The following is a 17,815-nucleotide window of genomic DNA, read 5'->3' on the forward strand; positions in this document are numbered from 1 at the left end:
GAACAAAATACAACCAAACCAAATATTTTTACTGAATGAAGCAGGAAGGTACCAACTATACTTTAATACTTACTTTGTCTCCTTTGTCATCTGGTTCTTCTTCTGTTAAGAATTCTCTTTTGGGGTAAGGGATTTGACAACCGGCAAAAACACTGACCACAAGAAAATGAAAGAAACAGAATTTCTGATAATAACATCAATATATTAATATACTGATTCTCTACTAATATAATAATATTCCCTTTAACGGACATTCATTTTAAGCTTTTATGATGAACTTTGTTTCCTCATCTATAAAATAAGCACCTTTCATGCATTTGACAATACAGAATTTTCTTCTCATCAGTGACAGGCATTATAGCAGGCAATCTAAAAGTTTCTCACAGTGTATAAAAATAATTACTAGCCAACTTAATATATTTAACTTTCTTATTTTATTCCAGGATTAATCTTTCACACAATTAAAATATCTTCTAGCTAAAACGCCACTATTTGAAAAAAATCTTATTAACCTTAGCTATTACATTTAAAGTAAAAGAACATACAGGGTAGGAAAGAGAGGCAAACAAATTTATTTGGTAATAGGATTTACAATTTTAACACAAAATGAACTGCAAGTTATAAGAAATCTTTTTATGAAAAGGAATGCTTCTAAACTGTAAATTCCCTAAGCAGCACTTCAGTTATCAAAACTAAAGTCTTTTTTTGCTGTGGTAAGAATCTCCTTATAATCCCATTTAGATGACTAGTGATCAGGAATTGACAGTTAAAAAAAATTAATCTCCAAAAAAATTCTATCATGGTAAATTAATAAACTGATCACTTACTCTGATGTAGGAAGAGGGTCTTCTAAGAAATAGGGATCCTGCATAGCCTGTTCTGAGGTAATTCGCTTTATTGGGTCCATAGTAAGTAACTTTTGGAGCTGAAACCACAAATAAAAGTATTATTGTATTATCAGAATTTCACCTAAATTTAGTACATATTTTAGGAGTATATGTGGTGAATAACATAATTTGGAAAGTACTTCTCCAAATCTGCAATTAAAAAAACACTCATTAACTGCATTTTAGCTATTCCAGCATTAATTATATTAAGTGGAATGTATAGCAGTCATATGTGGTGATTTAGATTTAAATGCAAATTAAAACCAAACTGAATCTCAAATATCAAGTTCTCAGTCACATCAGATACATTTCTAGGGCTCAACAAACATCCACATGTAGTTAAAGGGTATCCTGATGGTCAGCAAATATTATCAGTGAAAGCTCTTCTGGACAGTGCTCTACTGGGCTGGGTATGTAACACTGGTTAAGTACATGCCTTACATATGTGAGGTCCTGATGTTCAATCCCTATGCAAATAAGGTGATTGGTAAAGAAGCTCTAAAATACAAAAGTATATTTTAAGATGGACACTTCAGACCATCCACATCTGCCGCTCTGTTGACAACTCACTGGCCTTGTTCCATCAAATTCAGACTAAATCTTTCAGAAGGTGCACGCCAAGCAGCTAAACCTTATGGAATTGCCAGCCCTGAAACTGAAAACGATGCAACGCCCATGGGAGGCAGGCAGCATACCCACCAAACAAAGGCTCCAGCAGTAGCACCCCTCCACCACTACAGCTGCATCAAAGGCTCAACTCCATCGCTCACAAATATTCTCTTAGCAGAGACACCAATCAACAAATAATTTCAGGTACTGGCAGCCAGGCCAGTACCTGAGAACTCTGGTGTTATTTTCTCGGGAGCTGGGCTTGGTAGTTTCTCCCTCACTCCTATACTTCCATAACCCCCAGAAGCTCCACCCACTCATCACCCACACACACTTGCCACCTTGTTGATTTTTTGGTCCAGATCATAGATCTGGAAATGTCTATACCATGTGGCTGCATTCACAGCCGTGCAACACCTCCTGAAACAAAAATAAAGCTTAACAATCAAGTAGAAACAGAGATAAACAAATGGGACTATAGTAAACTAAAAAGCTTCTGTACTGCAAAAGACACAATGACCAGAATACAAAGGCAATCTACAGAATGGGAAAGGATATTCACCCAATACCCATCCGATAAAGGGTTGATATCAAGGGTATATAAAGCACTGGTTGAACTCTACAAGAAGAAAACATCCAACCCCATCAGAAAATGGGCCAAAGAAATGAACAGAAATTTTTCCAAGGAAGAGATACGAATGGCCAAAAGGCACATGAAAAAATGCTCTGCATCACTAATCATCAGAGAGATGCAGATCAAAACAACCATGAGATACCACCTCACACCACAGAGACTAGCACACATCCAAAAGAACAAAAGCAACCGCTGTTGGAGAGGATGTGGGGAGAAAGGGACCCTCCTACACTGGTGGTGGGAATGCCGACTGGTCCAGCCCCTTTAGAAAACAATATGAACGCTTCTCAAAAAATTAGAAATTGAGCTTCCATTTGATCCAGCAATACCACTTCTGGGAATATATCCTGGAGAAACTAAAAAGTATAGTCGAAATGACACCTGCACTTATATGTTCATCACAGCACTGTTTACAATAGCCAGAATCTGGAAAAAACCGAGTGCCCGAGAACAGATGACTGGTTAAAGAAACTTTGGTACATCTACACAATGGAATACTATGCAGCTGTTAGAAAAGATGAAGTCATGAACTTTGCATATAAGTGGATCAACATGGTAAATATCATGCTAAGTGAAATGAGCCAGAAAGAGAGGGACAGACATAGATTGCACTCATCTGTGGAATATAAAATAACAGAGTAGGAGACTAATACCCAAGAATAGTAGTATAAAATACCAGGAGGTTGGCTCCATAGCTTGGAAGCTGGCCTCTCACACTGGGGGAAAGTCATCCCAGATAAAGAAGGGAACACCAAGTAAAATGTGATTGGAGATCCCGCGCGGGAAGGGAGATGCGTGCTAAAAGTAGACTAGAGACTGAACAGGATGACCACTCAATACTCCTACTGCAAACCACAACACCCAAAAGGAAAGAGAGAGATCAAATTGGAATACCCTGCCACAAAGGTGGGGTGGGGTGGGGGGATGGGATTGCGGGGGTTGGGGGGGATACTGGGTTCACTGGTGGAGAGTGGACACTGGTGGAGAAATGGGCTCTCAAATATTGCATGAGGGAAAAACAAACACGAAAATGTGTGAATCTATAACCGTACCCTCACTGTGACTCACTAATTAAAAAATAAATTAATTAAAAAAAAATAAAGCTTAATTCTTAGACAAGGACTCACCAAACAGCAATCATATATAACAATGTTCATACAAATTTATTTTCTAGACCTACTGATATTAATATTGCAACTTTTTATCAATTTTAATCCTTGAATTGTATCAACCACTGCCACTTTTTTCTACATTAAAAAAAAGGAGACTAAAAGTAAACTACTTGGGTTTAATTACAACTTGACATCTATTAGTTGAGTAACTGATGAATTTACAGAGTTTTAGTCTATTAGGGCTGGGTATATAACTGGTTAAGTACATTCCTTATATACGTGAGGTCCAGTTTTTTAATCCCTGGCACTGTAAAAATAAATTTCAAAATATATAAATAAAATATAATAGTATCGAGGGACTGGAGCAATAGTACAGTGTGCAGGGCATCTACCTTGTATGAGGCTGATATATTCTATCTTGTTCAATCCCTGGCACCTCATATGGTCCTCTGAGCCAACCTGGAATAATTTCTGAGCATGGAGCCAGGAGTAAGCCCTGAGCACTGCCAGGTGTGCGTCAAAGAATAAAATAGTATATATTATCACAGATTTTGTTCTTTTTTTGGGAGGGAGGGTGATTTAAATGAGTTAATATATCTAAAACAACTATAAATATGGTGCCCAGACAAGAAAGCACTATATAAAATATTAGTTTTTATTATTACACATCTAGAAATGTTATAGTGACAAAGATTCAGTATTCTGGGGTGAAAATCTATAAGCTAGAATATTCTATATTAATATTTAATGTGAAAAATTTTCTAATAAATATTTTCTGACTATAGAGCACATATTAATCCACCCCTAGAGCATTTCTTAAAACACACTGTTCCTCTCAAAAGTTCTGAATGACCATATCTGGGAGAAGGCAAATGATCTTCTATAGTTCCAAGACATTTCCAACTGACTCTAAAGCTCATAGACGAAAATCACACTTTAAAAACCAATGAACAGACTTAATATGAGGTGACATAATTAGTAGACAGAAGCACATAAAATATTTAACAATGAAGATGACAAGCAAAGATGATGAGATTTAAATTTAATCTGATATTTCAATAGAAGACCAATTATACTTCATTTAGAGTTGGAATGAAAACCATGGTTCTATTATTTGACTCAACCATTCTGATGGAATTTAAAGGAAATTTCATATGGGACTACCAAGGTAGGTCATCTCAGGAAGTGTATCTTTAAAATCTCAGTGATGCTGATAGTGAATTACCTCAGACTACCATGAGTAACAGCAACTTTTTGGAGGGCTACACCCAGTGATGCTCAGGAGTTACTCTTGGCTCTGCACTCAAGAATTACTGCTAGTAGTGCTCAGTGGACCATATTGGACGCCAGTAATCAAACCCATGTTTGCTGCATGCAAGTACCTTATCCACTGTATTACCTCTCCAGTCCTGAATGGCAATAATTTAAGGGAAACTAAAAACAATCCCACCACTATGACTTTTGATTTATCAATGTTGTTTAGATAAATAAGTCCACAATGTTCAATATCAACTTATGTTCCTAAGCACACTCAAATGAACTGTTACTCGAACAATTATAGACTGAGCTAATACTATAGGTTAAGCAGTGTCTTTTAAATTGTTAAAATATAAAATATATGTTACATAAGAGTAAGATGAGAAAGCAGCTGTAGAGGAAATAACAAATCTAGATAAAAATGTTTCCAAGTTTTGTTCTTTCAAAAGGGATTTCCCATTTAATAAACTCATTTATGAATGTTAAAAATAAGGCAGGAGCACACGCCTTGCAAGTAAGACATCAGAGACTGATGCCTGAAAAGGACTATATGATCGATCCCCAGTGGCCCCTCCCACCCCTCAATAACTTCTTTAAATTTTGAAAATAAGGATTTAAAAGTAATTTTTCTGTAAGTCGCTCCCAGCAGCGCTGGGGGTCACAAGGGACACAATCAGCAGTTTCGATGGCCCACCAGAGCCACACACAGTGGAGCCAGAAGTCCCAGAGCATCAGGGATCTAACTCAAGCCATGTGCTTAATCATTTGAGTCAACTCCTGGCCTGCTGAACTACCTCCCCAAAGGATTTAAAGAATTTCAAGCCAAGTCAAACACAGTCTGCATCTCCAATCTCTGTTTCAAAAATGACTTTAAATTTTATTTGTATTTTGTAGTGCTGGGGATTGAATGTGAGACAATGGGGCTGGAAGATGGTACAAAGATCAGGCTACCTGCCTAACCTAGCTTTGATTCCTGATATAAAGCATCATTAGGTGGGATACCTGGGTGAGTTGGGTGTCCCTGACACTGCAGAGTCCTGACTGTAGGCCCAGTCAGCTAAGAGTTGCAGCAAGGCCTCCTAAACTAGAGCTCCACCAGAAGACAAAGGAAAACAAAACAAACAAACAAATATCACAAAACAAATTTTTGTGTCTACCTCTCAGCAACATCCTTCATCCATAAGATCTAATTTTTAGAAAAACAAGTCTTTCTTTTATTATGGCAAATGGAAAATTTATTACAAATAAATATTAAGTTGGCAATAACTGAATGTGACTTTATTATGTTCCCTTGATAGTAAATGTATTCATTTAGATTCTAGGTTAAATACTCTATTAGACATTGATAATTATTCTTGCAGAAAAAGTAGAGCTAAAACTTTGCTGATCATTTTTCAAAAAAACTAAAATACAAAATAAACTAGAAATTATTTTTCAATGATGAGACTGTTTTCTTCTTGATTTTTCTATAAAAATTAAAATACAGGGAAACCTATAAATATAATTTTTAAAGTGTCCTTCTTGACATACTTGGTACTTTCTTTCAAAAATCTAATGCAATTAAATAATGTTATAACTTTGGGAAAAAAAGTATTTTGGTGTATTATATGCAACAATGCTATCTCTGCATTCATTCATTAATGTACTCTAAAAAAGCTCAGTAAAGAGGATATGGTGCCGCCAACAGGTCAACCTGTATCTGTGGGGCGAGTCCATCAGCAGCCTGATGGTGCCTTTAGGCTTCCTAGTATCCCAAAATTGCCACGGTGCCTTTGGCCAGACCCCAGTAACCTGGACCAAGTCTACCAAGAAATTAAACGGCCAAAAGTTAGGGGGGGAATACTTGGGACATTGGTGGTGGAAAGTGTGCACTGGTGGAAGGATGGGTGTTCCATCATTGTATGGCTGAATCTCAAATAAAAGCTTTGTAACTCTATCTCACAGTGATACAATAAAACATAAAAGTAATGTGGAGTTCATGCCCAATTCAATCAGCTTAATCAATGCCTAAACAAATAGCAGTACTCCCACATTATTATTATTATTATTAATTATTATTATTATTATTAATAATAATAAGAATAATAATAAGAAGAAGAAGAAGAAGAAGAAGTAATGCTCAGTAACCAGATATAAACTGACCCTAAAGAGCCTCAGTTGAACTAATCAGTTGGGGGAAGTTGCATTTTATTAGTACCATTCTCCAAAGCTTACCAAATGGAATGCTTTACTATCTGGTTTAACTTTATGTTTTTCCATATACTTGATAAGGCTGCAGTTGGTATACCTGAAAGAGAAATACTATGAAATATTTATATTAGATTTGAGGTTAATTTAATTTTTTTCTAAAAATGTATTCTTATTCATAACCAATACATGATATATATTGAAAAGTGTGTAAGCATAAGAAGAATAGCATTAAATCAACTCTACTACATTTAATATACTACTTTTGAATGGACACATGAATGTATGATACATTGAAATAATACATAGAATAACTTTAGTATATCACTTAGTATATATTATATGCAGAGCCTGGCAAGCTACCCGTACGTATTGATATGCCAAAAACAGTAACAATAAGTCTCACAATGAGAGACATTACTGGTGCCGGCTCGAACAAATCGATGAGCAACGGGATGACAGTGACAGATATATTACATATATTATTCACACAAATGTTAACAGTGATCTTAAATAACATGTAGGTCAAAAGTTTAGTTCAGTTTTACCCATACATAAGTTTAAAACTGAAAAACAAATGTTGTATCCTCTGACTCTAAAATTATAAATAAATAATATATTCCTTCTTCTCTAAGGTGGATAACAAATATTTATTAGTAAAGTTTATTTCCTTATTAGATTAACTTCTTCATCTATATATTTTCCACTAATGCCTAGCTACCAGGGCGTTAATATGGAATGAAATGAATTAATTTCTCCCCTAATATCCAATTCAGCTAATATCAGATATTAATGTTCATTACATAGTCATTTAAACAACTTAAGAAGTTGTAATTTTTTTAAATGCTACTCATCAGTTAAGAATGTAGAATTACTTATTAGAATAATCTTATGCTGAGTATTCAATCTTCAACTACTCTGGAAAAGCAAAAATCGACTGGCTATTATTTTATTCCCAACTTACGTATTTCTTCTGAAATCTTTCATTAATGTTGAATGTTCGGGCATCTTTTTTATATCTTCCCAATCTTTATCTGTAAAACACATTGATAAAATTTTGTTCGAATATGAATAGGTTTCCTTTCTCAAGAACAGAAATATAGGATCTTTCCTATGTCTTCCCAATCTTTATCTGTAAAACACATTGATAAAATTGTTCGAATATGAATAGGTTTCCTTTCTCAAGAATAGAAATAAAGGTTGACTCAGTTTTTATTATATTTTCTATATTTTTCATTCCATGAAAGCCTAAGTTTTTAGTAAATTGTAAATTCTAGTAATATTATCCGGAATTATAAGTTTCCCCATTTCTTGTACATAGTGTTAGATCTCTATTTCACTTTTTGGGCGACACTTGGCAGTGCTCAGAGGCCAGTTCCTGGCTGTATGTTTAGGAGGGAGTCCTGGTGGTGCTCTAGAAACCATATGTGGTGTAAAGGAGTTCAACCAGGTCAGTCATGTGTAAGACAAATGCCTCACCTCCTGTCTCTCCAGCCCAGAATCTCTCTAGTTTTCAAATTCTACTTTATATGCTGTTTACCCTATTACCTCAGTTTTATAAGGAAAGAGAAATAAAATATTCATTTATGTTATTACTAAATAACTATATTTGTTTTGTAAAACATTTTTTGCTTTTCCTACAAATTTTTTTGGTTGAGCCAGCAATCATTTTCAACAGTAACTATAGTATCTTTCTCCTTAGTAACTTTAAGAAATACTTTTTAAAAAATATGGACCTCCTAACTTTTACCTTATTAGTGTTACATTAGTAAAATGTAAACAGTAAAAAGTGGTAAAACTAGAAGGAAGAAGGAGAAAACTTGTATATTATACAGCTCAAATAACAGCACTAACCAAGGCACTAGATACATTAGGTAGCAAACATTTCAAATGTTTTGCTGGTAAATAATATAAGCTAGATAGCTTATTTTTTTTCCTAGCAATATCAGTGGACTTTTACTGAATAGCACTATCAAGGGACTTTTACTGAATTAACTAGGTGCACAGCAATGTAGCTTAACAGCACCTTTAATCATGAATGGCCTTAAAATGTTCTCCTTTCAACTTAAGTTGCAAAAATACCTCTCTATCCTCCGCAGAAAATATGCATAATATATTTTATTCCTAATGGGATTTTCTAGTACTATTTCCTTGTTCCAATTTCTCCATTTTGTCCATTTCTCAAACAGAAATCTTAAGATAATCTCATACTCTCCTTTCAAACATATACTTCCTATAATAATATATTTCCTATATTTTTATTTGTTCAATTGTTCCCGTCTTAACTATTATATAATGTCAACATGTAGAATACAGCTTTAGCAGACACATAGCTGGGGTTTCTGATTTGTGACCTTTAATTTTTACATGCATTGCCATCTTAACTCTTCTAAACCATAACGAATTGGGTTACTTATTAGCTGTCAAGAACTTAGGGATTCTCATTCTTTAGCTTATTAGATTAAACTTTCTTGCCTATTTTTCAAGAGCCTACCCTTGAAATTAACTGTTGAGTTAAACATTAAAAAAAATCAACTCCTACAGTAAGTCTTCTTTACTTCAACCCCTTGATAAGTTATCCTCCTCTCTCTGGGATCTAAGATTTGGTAGATGCATTTGGAAGTGGGGAAAAAAGTTATTCTCTCCACTTAATCAAATCATATTATTCTTTAAACTTAGAATTACATCAACTCTTAGGGGGCAAGAACTGTGTCTGCTAAATCAGCAGTGTTTTATATTAAGCACAGTGTCTGTACAGGCAGATTTAACTATCTAGCAATTAATTAAATTCTTACCAGAAAAGCAAGCTTCACAGAACTATTGACTAATTTGGAGAATGGTAATACCTATGCAGTTACTCTGTATTTACTGATAATCAATTCTTACAAGTGGAAAGTGAATTATAATTTTCAGATATTTCTGTGTTAATCTTGGATCACACTGACCTGAGAAAATTTTCCTCTAAATACTTGACTATTTAGACTCCTCTAAAAATTTGACTATTCAAAATTTTTTTTGGTTTTTAAACAATTTTTCATGATTCTGGACCTCTGGGCATTTTTCAGCAACTGAAGAATGAGCATTCTGTGGTATACTAAGGGACTATGATACAGCTGGAGAGATCAAATATTTGCCCATGATGAGATATCTAAATGGGTTTCTCTCTACAATGATATAGAATCACTGTGGAATGATAGACTTTGATTCACATCCTAACTGTTCCAAAATAACACTTCATTATTGACAAGTGTTAAAGAACAAAAACTCTTGTTATTCAATATGAGGTGATTCTTTATAGAACCCTAACTAGAAATAATGTTCAAAATATTGTTAAATACCCAAATAATGGTAGTCTTATACGTGCTGCCAGAAAAAAATACATACTACTCAATTTTATTTATAGTTTCCACTAGTAAGTAATGGCACCTTTTTAAAACAGACTCTGCAAATAGTTTATTATTCTAATATAAAACAAAAACAAAAAGCAAATCAAAACAAAATAAAATAAAAATATACTTCTCAAATTCAGAAAACTCAATTTTATGCTAATATATGAAGTCTACTTATTTTGCTTTTCTTTGACTCTTTGATTTATGCAAGTTATAAATATAAAGGAGTAAGAGTAACTTTCATCAGTTAGAAATATAAACCTTTCCAATGAAAACATCTAAGTTCAAACAACAGTGATTTAAAAACAAAAACAAAAACATAATGTGTACCTGCAGGAAATCCCATTACATTGAATATTCTGTCCAGCTGGTCATGGTGATAAGGATTACTAGTTTTGATGTCCTCTTGTCGACAGTGAAATATTGGTTCTGACGTTAGTAGTTCTGCAAATATACACCCTATAGCCCAAATATCTTTAAAAAGAAAAAAAGAAAAAAAAGAAAGAAAAAAAAAAGGAAAGGAAAAAAGAAAAAGAAAGGAGGAAAATAAAGTGGTTCTTTCCAAAAGAAAATGCATTTTTATCTTGGCGGGGAGTGTTTTTTTCCCTAATAATTTATATTAATTCCTAAGCAATTAAAATTATAGATATAATGGAATATTATTCCTAATTTCCCGTCCACCCATCCCAATTTTTCATTCTCAGTTATACCTCTATCCCACCCAGCAGTTTTATTCCAAGTGTAAATCAAATACATTAAATGAATTATTGGTTAGCTTTAAGTGCCTCAGAAATTAACCTTATGTATAAAATACATGAAGTAGCATCTCGAGTCTGGGAACCACAAACAAACAGAACTAAACAAAAAATAAAGAAAAAAAACCTAAAAAAGCCTCTGAAATTGGGCATATTGCCAAAAATAAGCAATTTTTGTGGCAGAAATGTTTTCTACATCTGTGTATGTATTTGCTAGCATTCAAAGTTGAAGTCATTAATAACTATTCTGCCATGTTAACACTAGTGAGCAAGGTGTTATTCCAAGAAGAAAATATTTAAAATCAAATACTCTAAGGAAGAGTATTTCTGTCTGACAAGTTTTTCAACATCTATTATAAAATGTCAGATTTTGTTAAGTACTTAATAAAGATAAAAAAATCACAATTTAACCTCTATGTTTCAGCTGATGGTTCAAATAACATAGCAATTATGACTTAAATAGAAAATAAACATTAGATTGTTGATATATAAATGACACTTCCAAAACTGAAAAATATACAATTTAATTAAAAATTATCTCATTTACATTTAAGAGTAAAAAGTTAATAATTTATTTACCTAAGGATTACACATCCTGGCTATAAATAAATGACTAAAAAAGTGAGAGCGTGTTTATTAGTTTGGTATGTATTATAGAACCAAATCTAGTTAATACTATCATATGGAATTTTTGTTTGCAGCATCAATAAATAAATGTGAAAATTAATCACTTTGTGATTATTCTTTTTACATAGGTACCCCTGAAAACCTGATGTCTAGTAGTATCTTGGGGTGTTGGGGTTGTGGTTCTAGGTTCAAACCTAAGGCCTCTCTTAGGTACATGCTTGATGGCTAAGTCACATCCTCATACAGAGTCACAGAGGATAGTCAATAAAAAAACTGATGTGTTAGTCTAAAATTTCTACAGCACCAAAGAGACAAGGTTGGCTCTAAAAAATTTTGAAGAAGAAAATAAGTAGAGAAATGAGTTAATTTAATAGTTTAGCTATATTTAAAACTACATTGTTTTGAAAAAATTAAGCCAGAAAAGTAGGGGGGAAATAATTTATTAAACTCTTGTTGTACCTTACCCTAATAAACTCATTATATTTCTTCTATATATTTCCTCCATCAACATCACCATTCTTTAAAGTCCTTATGAGATTACTATTTCAGACAAACTTCTAAAACTTTACAAAAAAGCCTGCCTATTTTCCGAGGTTATGCCAAGTTTATGAAAAATATCTTCTGCTGCTCACCAATATGCCTAACTCCTTCCAGAAAGACTTTCCAGATTAGAAACATATAAATTCTCCTCCACTTTCCAAATGCATGATGCTTATGCATAGACAATAGCTAACCAAGCAAAGTATGCCATACATGCTCGAATGGAGTTGGAAGATGTTAATGACTTGACACCACAGAATGCACACCTATTATAAAATATAATATAGCTTTTATCATTAGAGTAAAATTTCATTCCATTTTATTGTAATCTTCCTATTTAATAAAATGACAATGAGTCATCTGAGCTTTAAATTCCATACTCTAGTGAAACTTTTAAGATTGCTTTAGAGGCAATTAAAGAGAAATACCTGCCTCAGTTTCTTCTACCAAAGTCAAACAAATAAAACCCTATTCAGGGTTGAATTAAACTTCGTTCCTGAGAATACGATAGTTACTAAAATCTTACTTCCTCTCTTTAACAACTCACTTTGTATTTTTGCACTATGAATAAATGACCAGAGGACTACAATTAGTATATAAAACAGATTGGGAATTTGTTCGTTTGATGTATTCAGATCTTTATGCTCTTTTGCTGCTTCATATCAGTTTAAAGTACTCTAAAGTTTACTAACATATCTGACCCTTCTGTATGATGTCCTTAAAATGAACATTCAACTTACATGCACATTCAACTACAGTGGTTCTTCTATCATTTGCTCATACAACTATCTTAACAGGGAAATCAAATGCTAGGAAATTTCTTGTGAAATAATTTTAACTGTAGTGTAGATACTACACTACAGTTAAAATTATCTACACTGTAGTGTAGATACTAGTGTAGAGACTGTAAGGGAGAGAAATTGAGGAAAAAATATTTTTTTATTTCTTCAATTATTTAAAGTATCAAAATGGTTTATTTCCCTCAAACCAAAGGTGATATTTAAAGTAAGCACACTACATTATTTTTAGAATAGATATTTTGACAGAAAAAAAACATGTTTTCCAAGATTACTATTGACTGGTTTGGTACCCTGGAGATGGGGGTGGCGGTGGGGAAGAGTGTTTGAGGACCACCATGGAAGATGTATTAACACTGACATTCATTTTTGTCTCCCCTACCAGACTCCTATTCAATTCCCTCTGTGATCTCCTGAACCTCTGATTTTCATCTAATGTCACAGAACTTTCAGCATTTAAGAGGGTTTAATAAGATAACAAGTCAAATTTTTATCTTCAGTTTATATATTAGTTTATATATAGTTTATATCTTGCCTAATCACATGCACTCTCACTCATTCTCTCTCAACTGGACTCCCCAAGAGTGAAGTACGTAGTTTGCATTAATTTATTTCTCTTAAGTTCAAAAAAGTGTATCTAATTATCAATTTTTATGATGAAGAGAAGAAAAAATGTAGAAAGACCTTCTCTTTCCCCAATTATAAAGCCATTTTAATGAGGAAATCTACATCACTGCCTATAGTTTAATTATGTGACAAACTGCTCCACATCAGAACTATCAACTATAGTTATGTCCTAATAAATCACTGTCATCCCATTGCTCATCGATTTGTTCGAGCGGGCACCAGTAATGTCTCTCATTGAGAGACTTATTGTTACTGTTTTTGGTATATAAATAATCTTCTATAAAAAAAACCTTTCTTTTCACCATACAATATGTCACAAGAAAATGTAATAATGAGTTAGAAATGAGCTAGAGTCATAAGTTTTTTGGAAAATGTTTTTACCTCAATTAAAAAATTTCAAATTGCAGTGAACAGAAAAAATCAGGTTATCTGTTCTTAGTCTTTTTTCGGTGGAGGGGATTTCGGGTCACACCTGGTGACATTCGGGAATTACCCCTGGCTTTGCACTTAGGAACCACTCCTGGAAGTATTTGGGGGATGCTGGGGATCAAACCTGGGTTGGCCGCATGCAAGGCAAATGCCCTACTCAATGCACTATCACTCCCGCCTTTGGATAGTCTTTTTAATATATCTTACCAAAAGTAACACAGCTTTTAATTAAATACTTTCTAGGTAAAAAATAATTATGTATCTTATTAGTTTATATATGCAATTAGTATATGCTTGACCAGAAATAGCTAAATGTATTTGGAATAATAATATTCATTTAAAAATATGCCTAGTTTTGCTAATTTTCATTTTCCTTCTGATTTTAAAACACTTAATTGCATTTTACTTTTCTATAGAATGAAACACGGCCTCAATGCAGATCTGAAGATCATGTGAAATGGCTTTAAATATCTTCTGTAGAAAAGATAAGTTGCATACACAATTGATATGGGAAAATGATCATCACTTATGTTTCTTTTTCCTTCTAGTAAGTATATTAAAATGGCAACAAAGTGAAAAAAGTATAAATCCACACTAATAAAAATAACAGGGACAAGATTATTCACTTATCTACATATACCATTTAAGCACAGATCTACCATGGCAAAGAGCTCAGCAAAGTTTATCTATTGTAGTGAATTTTAGATATTATTCAAATGAAATCAAGACAAGATAGAAGTGTTCCGTGTTCTAAGTAGATGGTCACTTTAGAATGGAATGAAGAAAGTTATCTCTGAAGAGGTCAAATTTTCACTACCTGTGAAGACTTGATTATAAAAATATTCCTAAAAATCAGAAGGCAGATTACAAATTCACAATTTTACTATTGAGAGGAATACAGATTGGTCCCGTACAACTCTGGGAATAAACAGCTATAAATTCTATATTTTGATCTCCCTCTCCTTCTTCTCCATATTGGGTCTTCCCAGAACAAGAAAGCAGAATCACTCTTCTACTAAATAATTTGGTACAAAAAAATGCCATTTTGTACTGGCATTTGGAGTTTCCCCAATTAAAGGCAGTTAAATGGATCAACATAAACACTACCAAAATAAAGTAAGGTTTCCAAGCAGTTTAGGTAATTTCTTTGTTGCTGCTGCTGGTTTCAGGGGGGGGTAAGGGGGGAGGGGGCACAACCAGCAGTGCTCAGGGACTGACTACATGCACTATCAGTTCGGCCCTCTAAACAGTTTTTGACAACTGATTTTTCTTTTCTTTTGGTTTTTGGGCCACACCAGTGGCACTCGAAGCTTACTCCTGGCTCACTTGGAAACCATACGGGATTCTGGGGATCAAACTCAAGGTCAGCCACATGCAAGGCAAGTGCCTTATGGCTCTGGCTTGAAAACTGAATTTTTAAATACAAAGAGCAATCAGAAAACAGTAAGGGCTAGAGAAAGAGTATCGCAGGTAAGGCACCTGTTTTACATTCTGCTGACCTGAGTTTGATTCCCTGGCACATCTATATCCCCCCAAGTTCTACCAGGAGTGATTCCCCAAACTCAGAACCAGGAGTATGCCTAAGCAATACTAGGTGTGGCCTCAAAACAAAAAAGAATCAACAAACAGCCACCTCATCTCCTGGTCAGCAGGGCTGCTGAACTTACCCAGGGGTGATATCAGATAGTGGCTTCCATCTACAGGTCCTACCTGCCAAACTTCACTTTCTATGCTGACGAATTACTGGGTTTCTTGGGGATTTGAAAGGAATGGGAGGGTGCCACTGAACTGTGGTCTACATCTGCAAATGTGAGCCAGAGAACTTTGGAGCTGCACACACAGACTCCAGACTTTGCAAGTGGAAGGTCCAAAATCAAGCAACCATTGCGCTGCAACTGTGTTCCATCCTCTACACACTCTTAAGTTCTGTTGGAAATCGTTAGACTTCAGCCCAGTACCATAAAAAGTCACTATATAACTATGGGTCTAAGCACATCCACTGTGTCTTCCACACATCTGCTCATTCCCAGCACTAACCAGAGAGTACTGTCTGGGCCTAGACAACACCAGCCCAACCCAACGCTTGGCCCAGTCTAATCTCTCTCGATGTGAACTGAGCACCAAAGACAGTGGGGGAAAGAAAAACGAGGTGCCATTAAAGGGAAACAAAAGCCTAGGACATCTTCAATAACATCAGATCTTTGTAATCTACCAGAAGAAGTCTTTAGGACAATTACCATATTAATAATTTAGAAATAACAAGATTCAACAAACTTTAAGAAAGCCCATAGGGGAAAACAATGAAGAGAAAATAGAAAATAGAATGAGGAAAAATGGAGAATATAAGGGATATTACCGAAAACTCCAATAGGAAGAACTTCAGAATCATCCAGAAGGAGAAGAAAGAGGGAGAAAAGAAAGACTAGTTAAAGTAATAATTGGTGCAAATTTCCCCAACCTGAAGAGTGGGATAGGAAGCTGATTCAAGAGGTTCAAAAAAATAACAACCAGAGTAAACCAAACAAAACATTAAGGCATTTTGTAATCAAAATGGCAAGAACTAGAGAGACTCCTATGACTGTCTTGCAGCCTTTCACTCTGAACCTTACACAGGAGCAAGACAGAAGCACAACCTCCTCGACAAGAGAAAAAGCAGGGGATTCATAGCAGATTTCTCTTTCATAATCCTACAAGCAAGAAAGGATTGTAATAGCATATACAAACCTTCAACAGAGAATCCTCTACCAAGCAAGACAGTCACTCAGAGTAGAAGGGGGGATTAAAAAAAAAAATTCTTTAAAAAGCAACTGAGAACATATCTGGAATCTAAGCTCTGACAATGACATACAGCTAAAGACCATGTATAAGAAATAAACAAGTAGTGCAAGCAACAAACTCCTCATATAGACAGGCAACAAATACCTTCATATCAATAATTTCTCTAAACATCAAAGATTAAACTATTCCATACAAAGACACAGATGGGGCTAGAGCAATAGTGCAGCAGGCAGGGCATATGCCTTGCATGTGAGCAACCCAGGTTCAATCCCCAGCATCCTATATGGTCCACCAAGCACTGCCAGGATTAGTTCCTGAGTGCAGAGCTAGGAGTAAGCCCTGAGCATTGCCAGGTGTGGCCAGAATAAGTAGGAAAAAATTTTTAAAAAGACGGATCAGGAAACAAAATTCAACCTAGGAGACTTAGACTCTCATGATAAACAAAGAGTCAGAGTGAAAGGCTTGAAGACAATCTTACAGGGTACTAAGAAAAAAGAACAGCCATAATGGTTTCAGACCAAATAGCAATCAAGAAGATAATAAAAGGGAGGGGCATGACATACTGATTGAGAACAACATACCAAGAGAACTTTATTCTTATTAACATATTTATGTACATATCTGTCTATATCTATCTATCTACCTATTTACACACCAAGTGAAGGAGCAGCAAAATTTACAAAGCAACTGAAAAGACTAATAGGTCTGAAGAAATATGTGTCAATGTCAGCACATTAGTACCGGTAGACATCAATATCTCACTCCCCAAGAACAAAATCCCAGATCAGATGAGTTCATTCATGAGCTACCAAAACATCAAAGAAGTCACAGTGCCATACTCCTCAAGCTTTATCAAAACACAGAAGAAAACAGGAATTCTCTCTAACAGTGTCAATGAAGCAAATATAACACCAAAAACATAGACACTATCAAATAAAATTACACATGAATATCTCACGTATACCAATGCAAAGATCCTCAGCATCAGCAAACCAAATCCAATAATATATCAAAGGGATTATAGACTATGATCAAGTGGGGTTCATTCCAGCAATGCAAAGATGGTTCAATATACCCAAATCGATTAATAAAACATGTATCAGCAAAAAAAAAGATTAAAAAAATATATCAACTGATACAGAGGCTTTTGACAAGATCCAACATCCATTCATGATAAATAAAAAACA

General features: G+C 34.5%; 1 protein-coding gene across 3 annotated transcripts in view; it reads right to left on the reverse strand.

Moving 5' to 3' along the window:
• The window catches only part of CDK8 (cyclin dependent kinase 8), a 141,216-nt gene that overhangs the window by 6,532 nt on the left and 116,869 nt on the right, over positions 1 to 17,815 (reverse strand). For 2 of the 3 annotated variants that reach the window (XM_055146968.1, XM_055146962.1), the window contains exons 7-11: positions 10,406 to 10,549; positions 7,651 to 7,720; positions 6,714 to 6,786; positions 828 to 925; positions 74 to 152 (exon numbers count right to left, since the gene is read on the reverse strand). In XM_055146968.1, coding sequence (XP_055002943.1) covers positions 74 to 152; positions 828 to 925; positions 6,714 to 6,786; positions 7,651 to 7,720; positions 10,406 to 10,549 — 464 coding nt within the window. The remainder of the gene's footprint in view (positions 1 to 73; positions 153 to 827; positions 926 to 6,713; positions 6,787 to 7,650; positions 7,721 to 10,405; positions 10,550 to 17,815) is intronic. The other variant, XM_055146973.1, reaches the window with a different exon arrangement.

Source organism: Sorex araneus, chromosome 1, assembly GCF_027595985.1.
Source record: "Sorex araneus isolate mSorAra2 chromosome 1, mSorAra2.pri, whole genome shotgun sequence".
NCBI classification, from domain to species: Eukaryota; Metazoa; Chordata; class Mammalia; order Eulipotyphla; family Soricidae; genus Sorex; species Sorex araneus.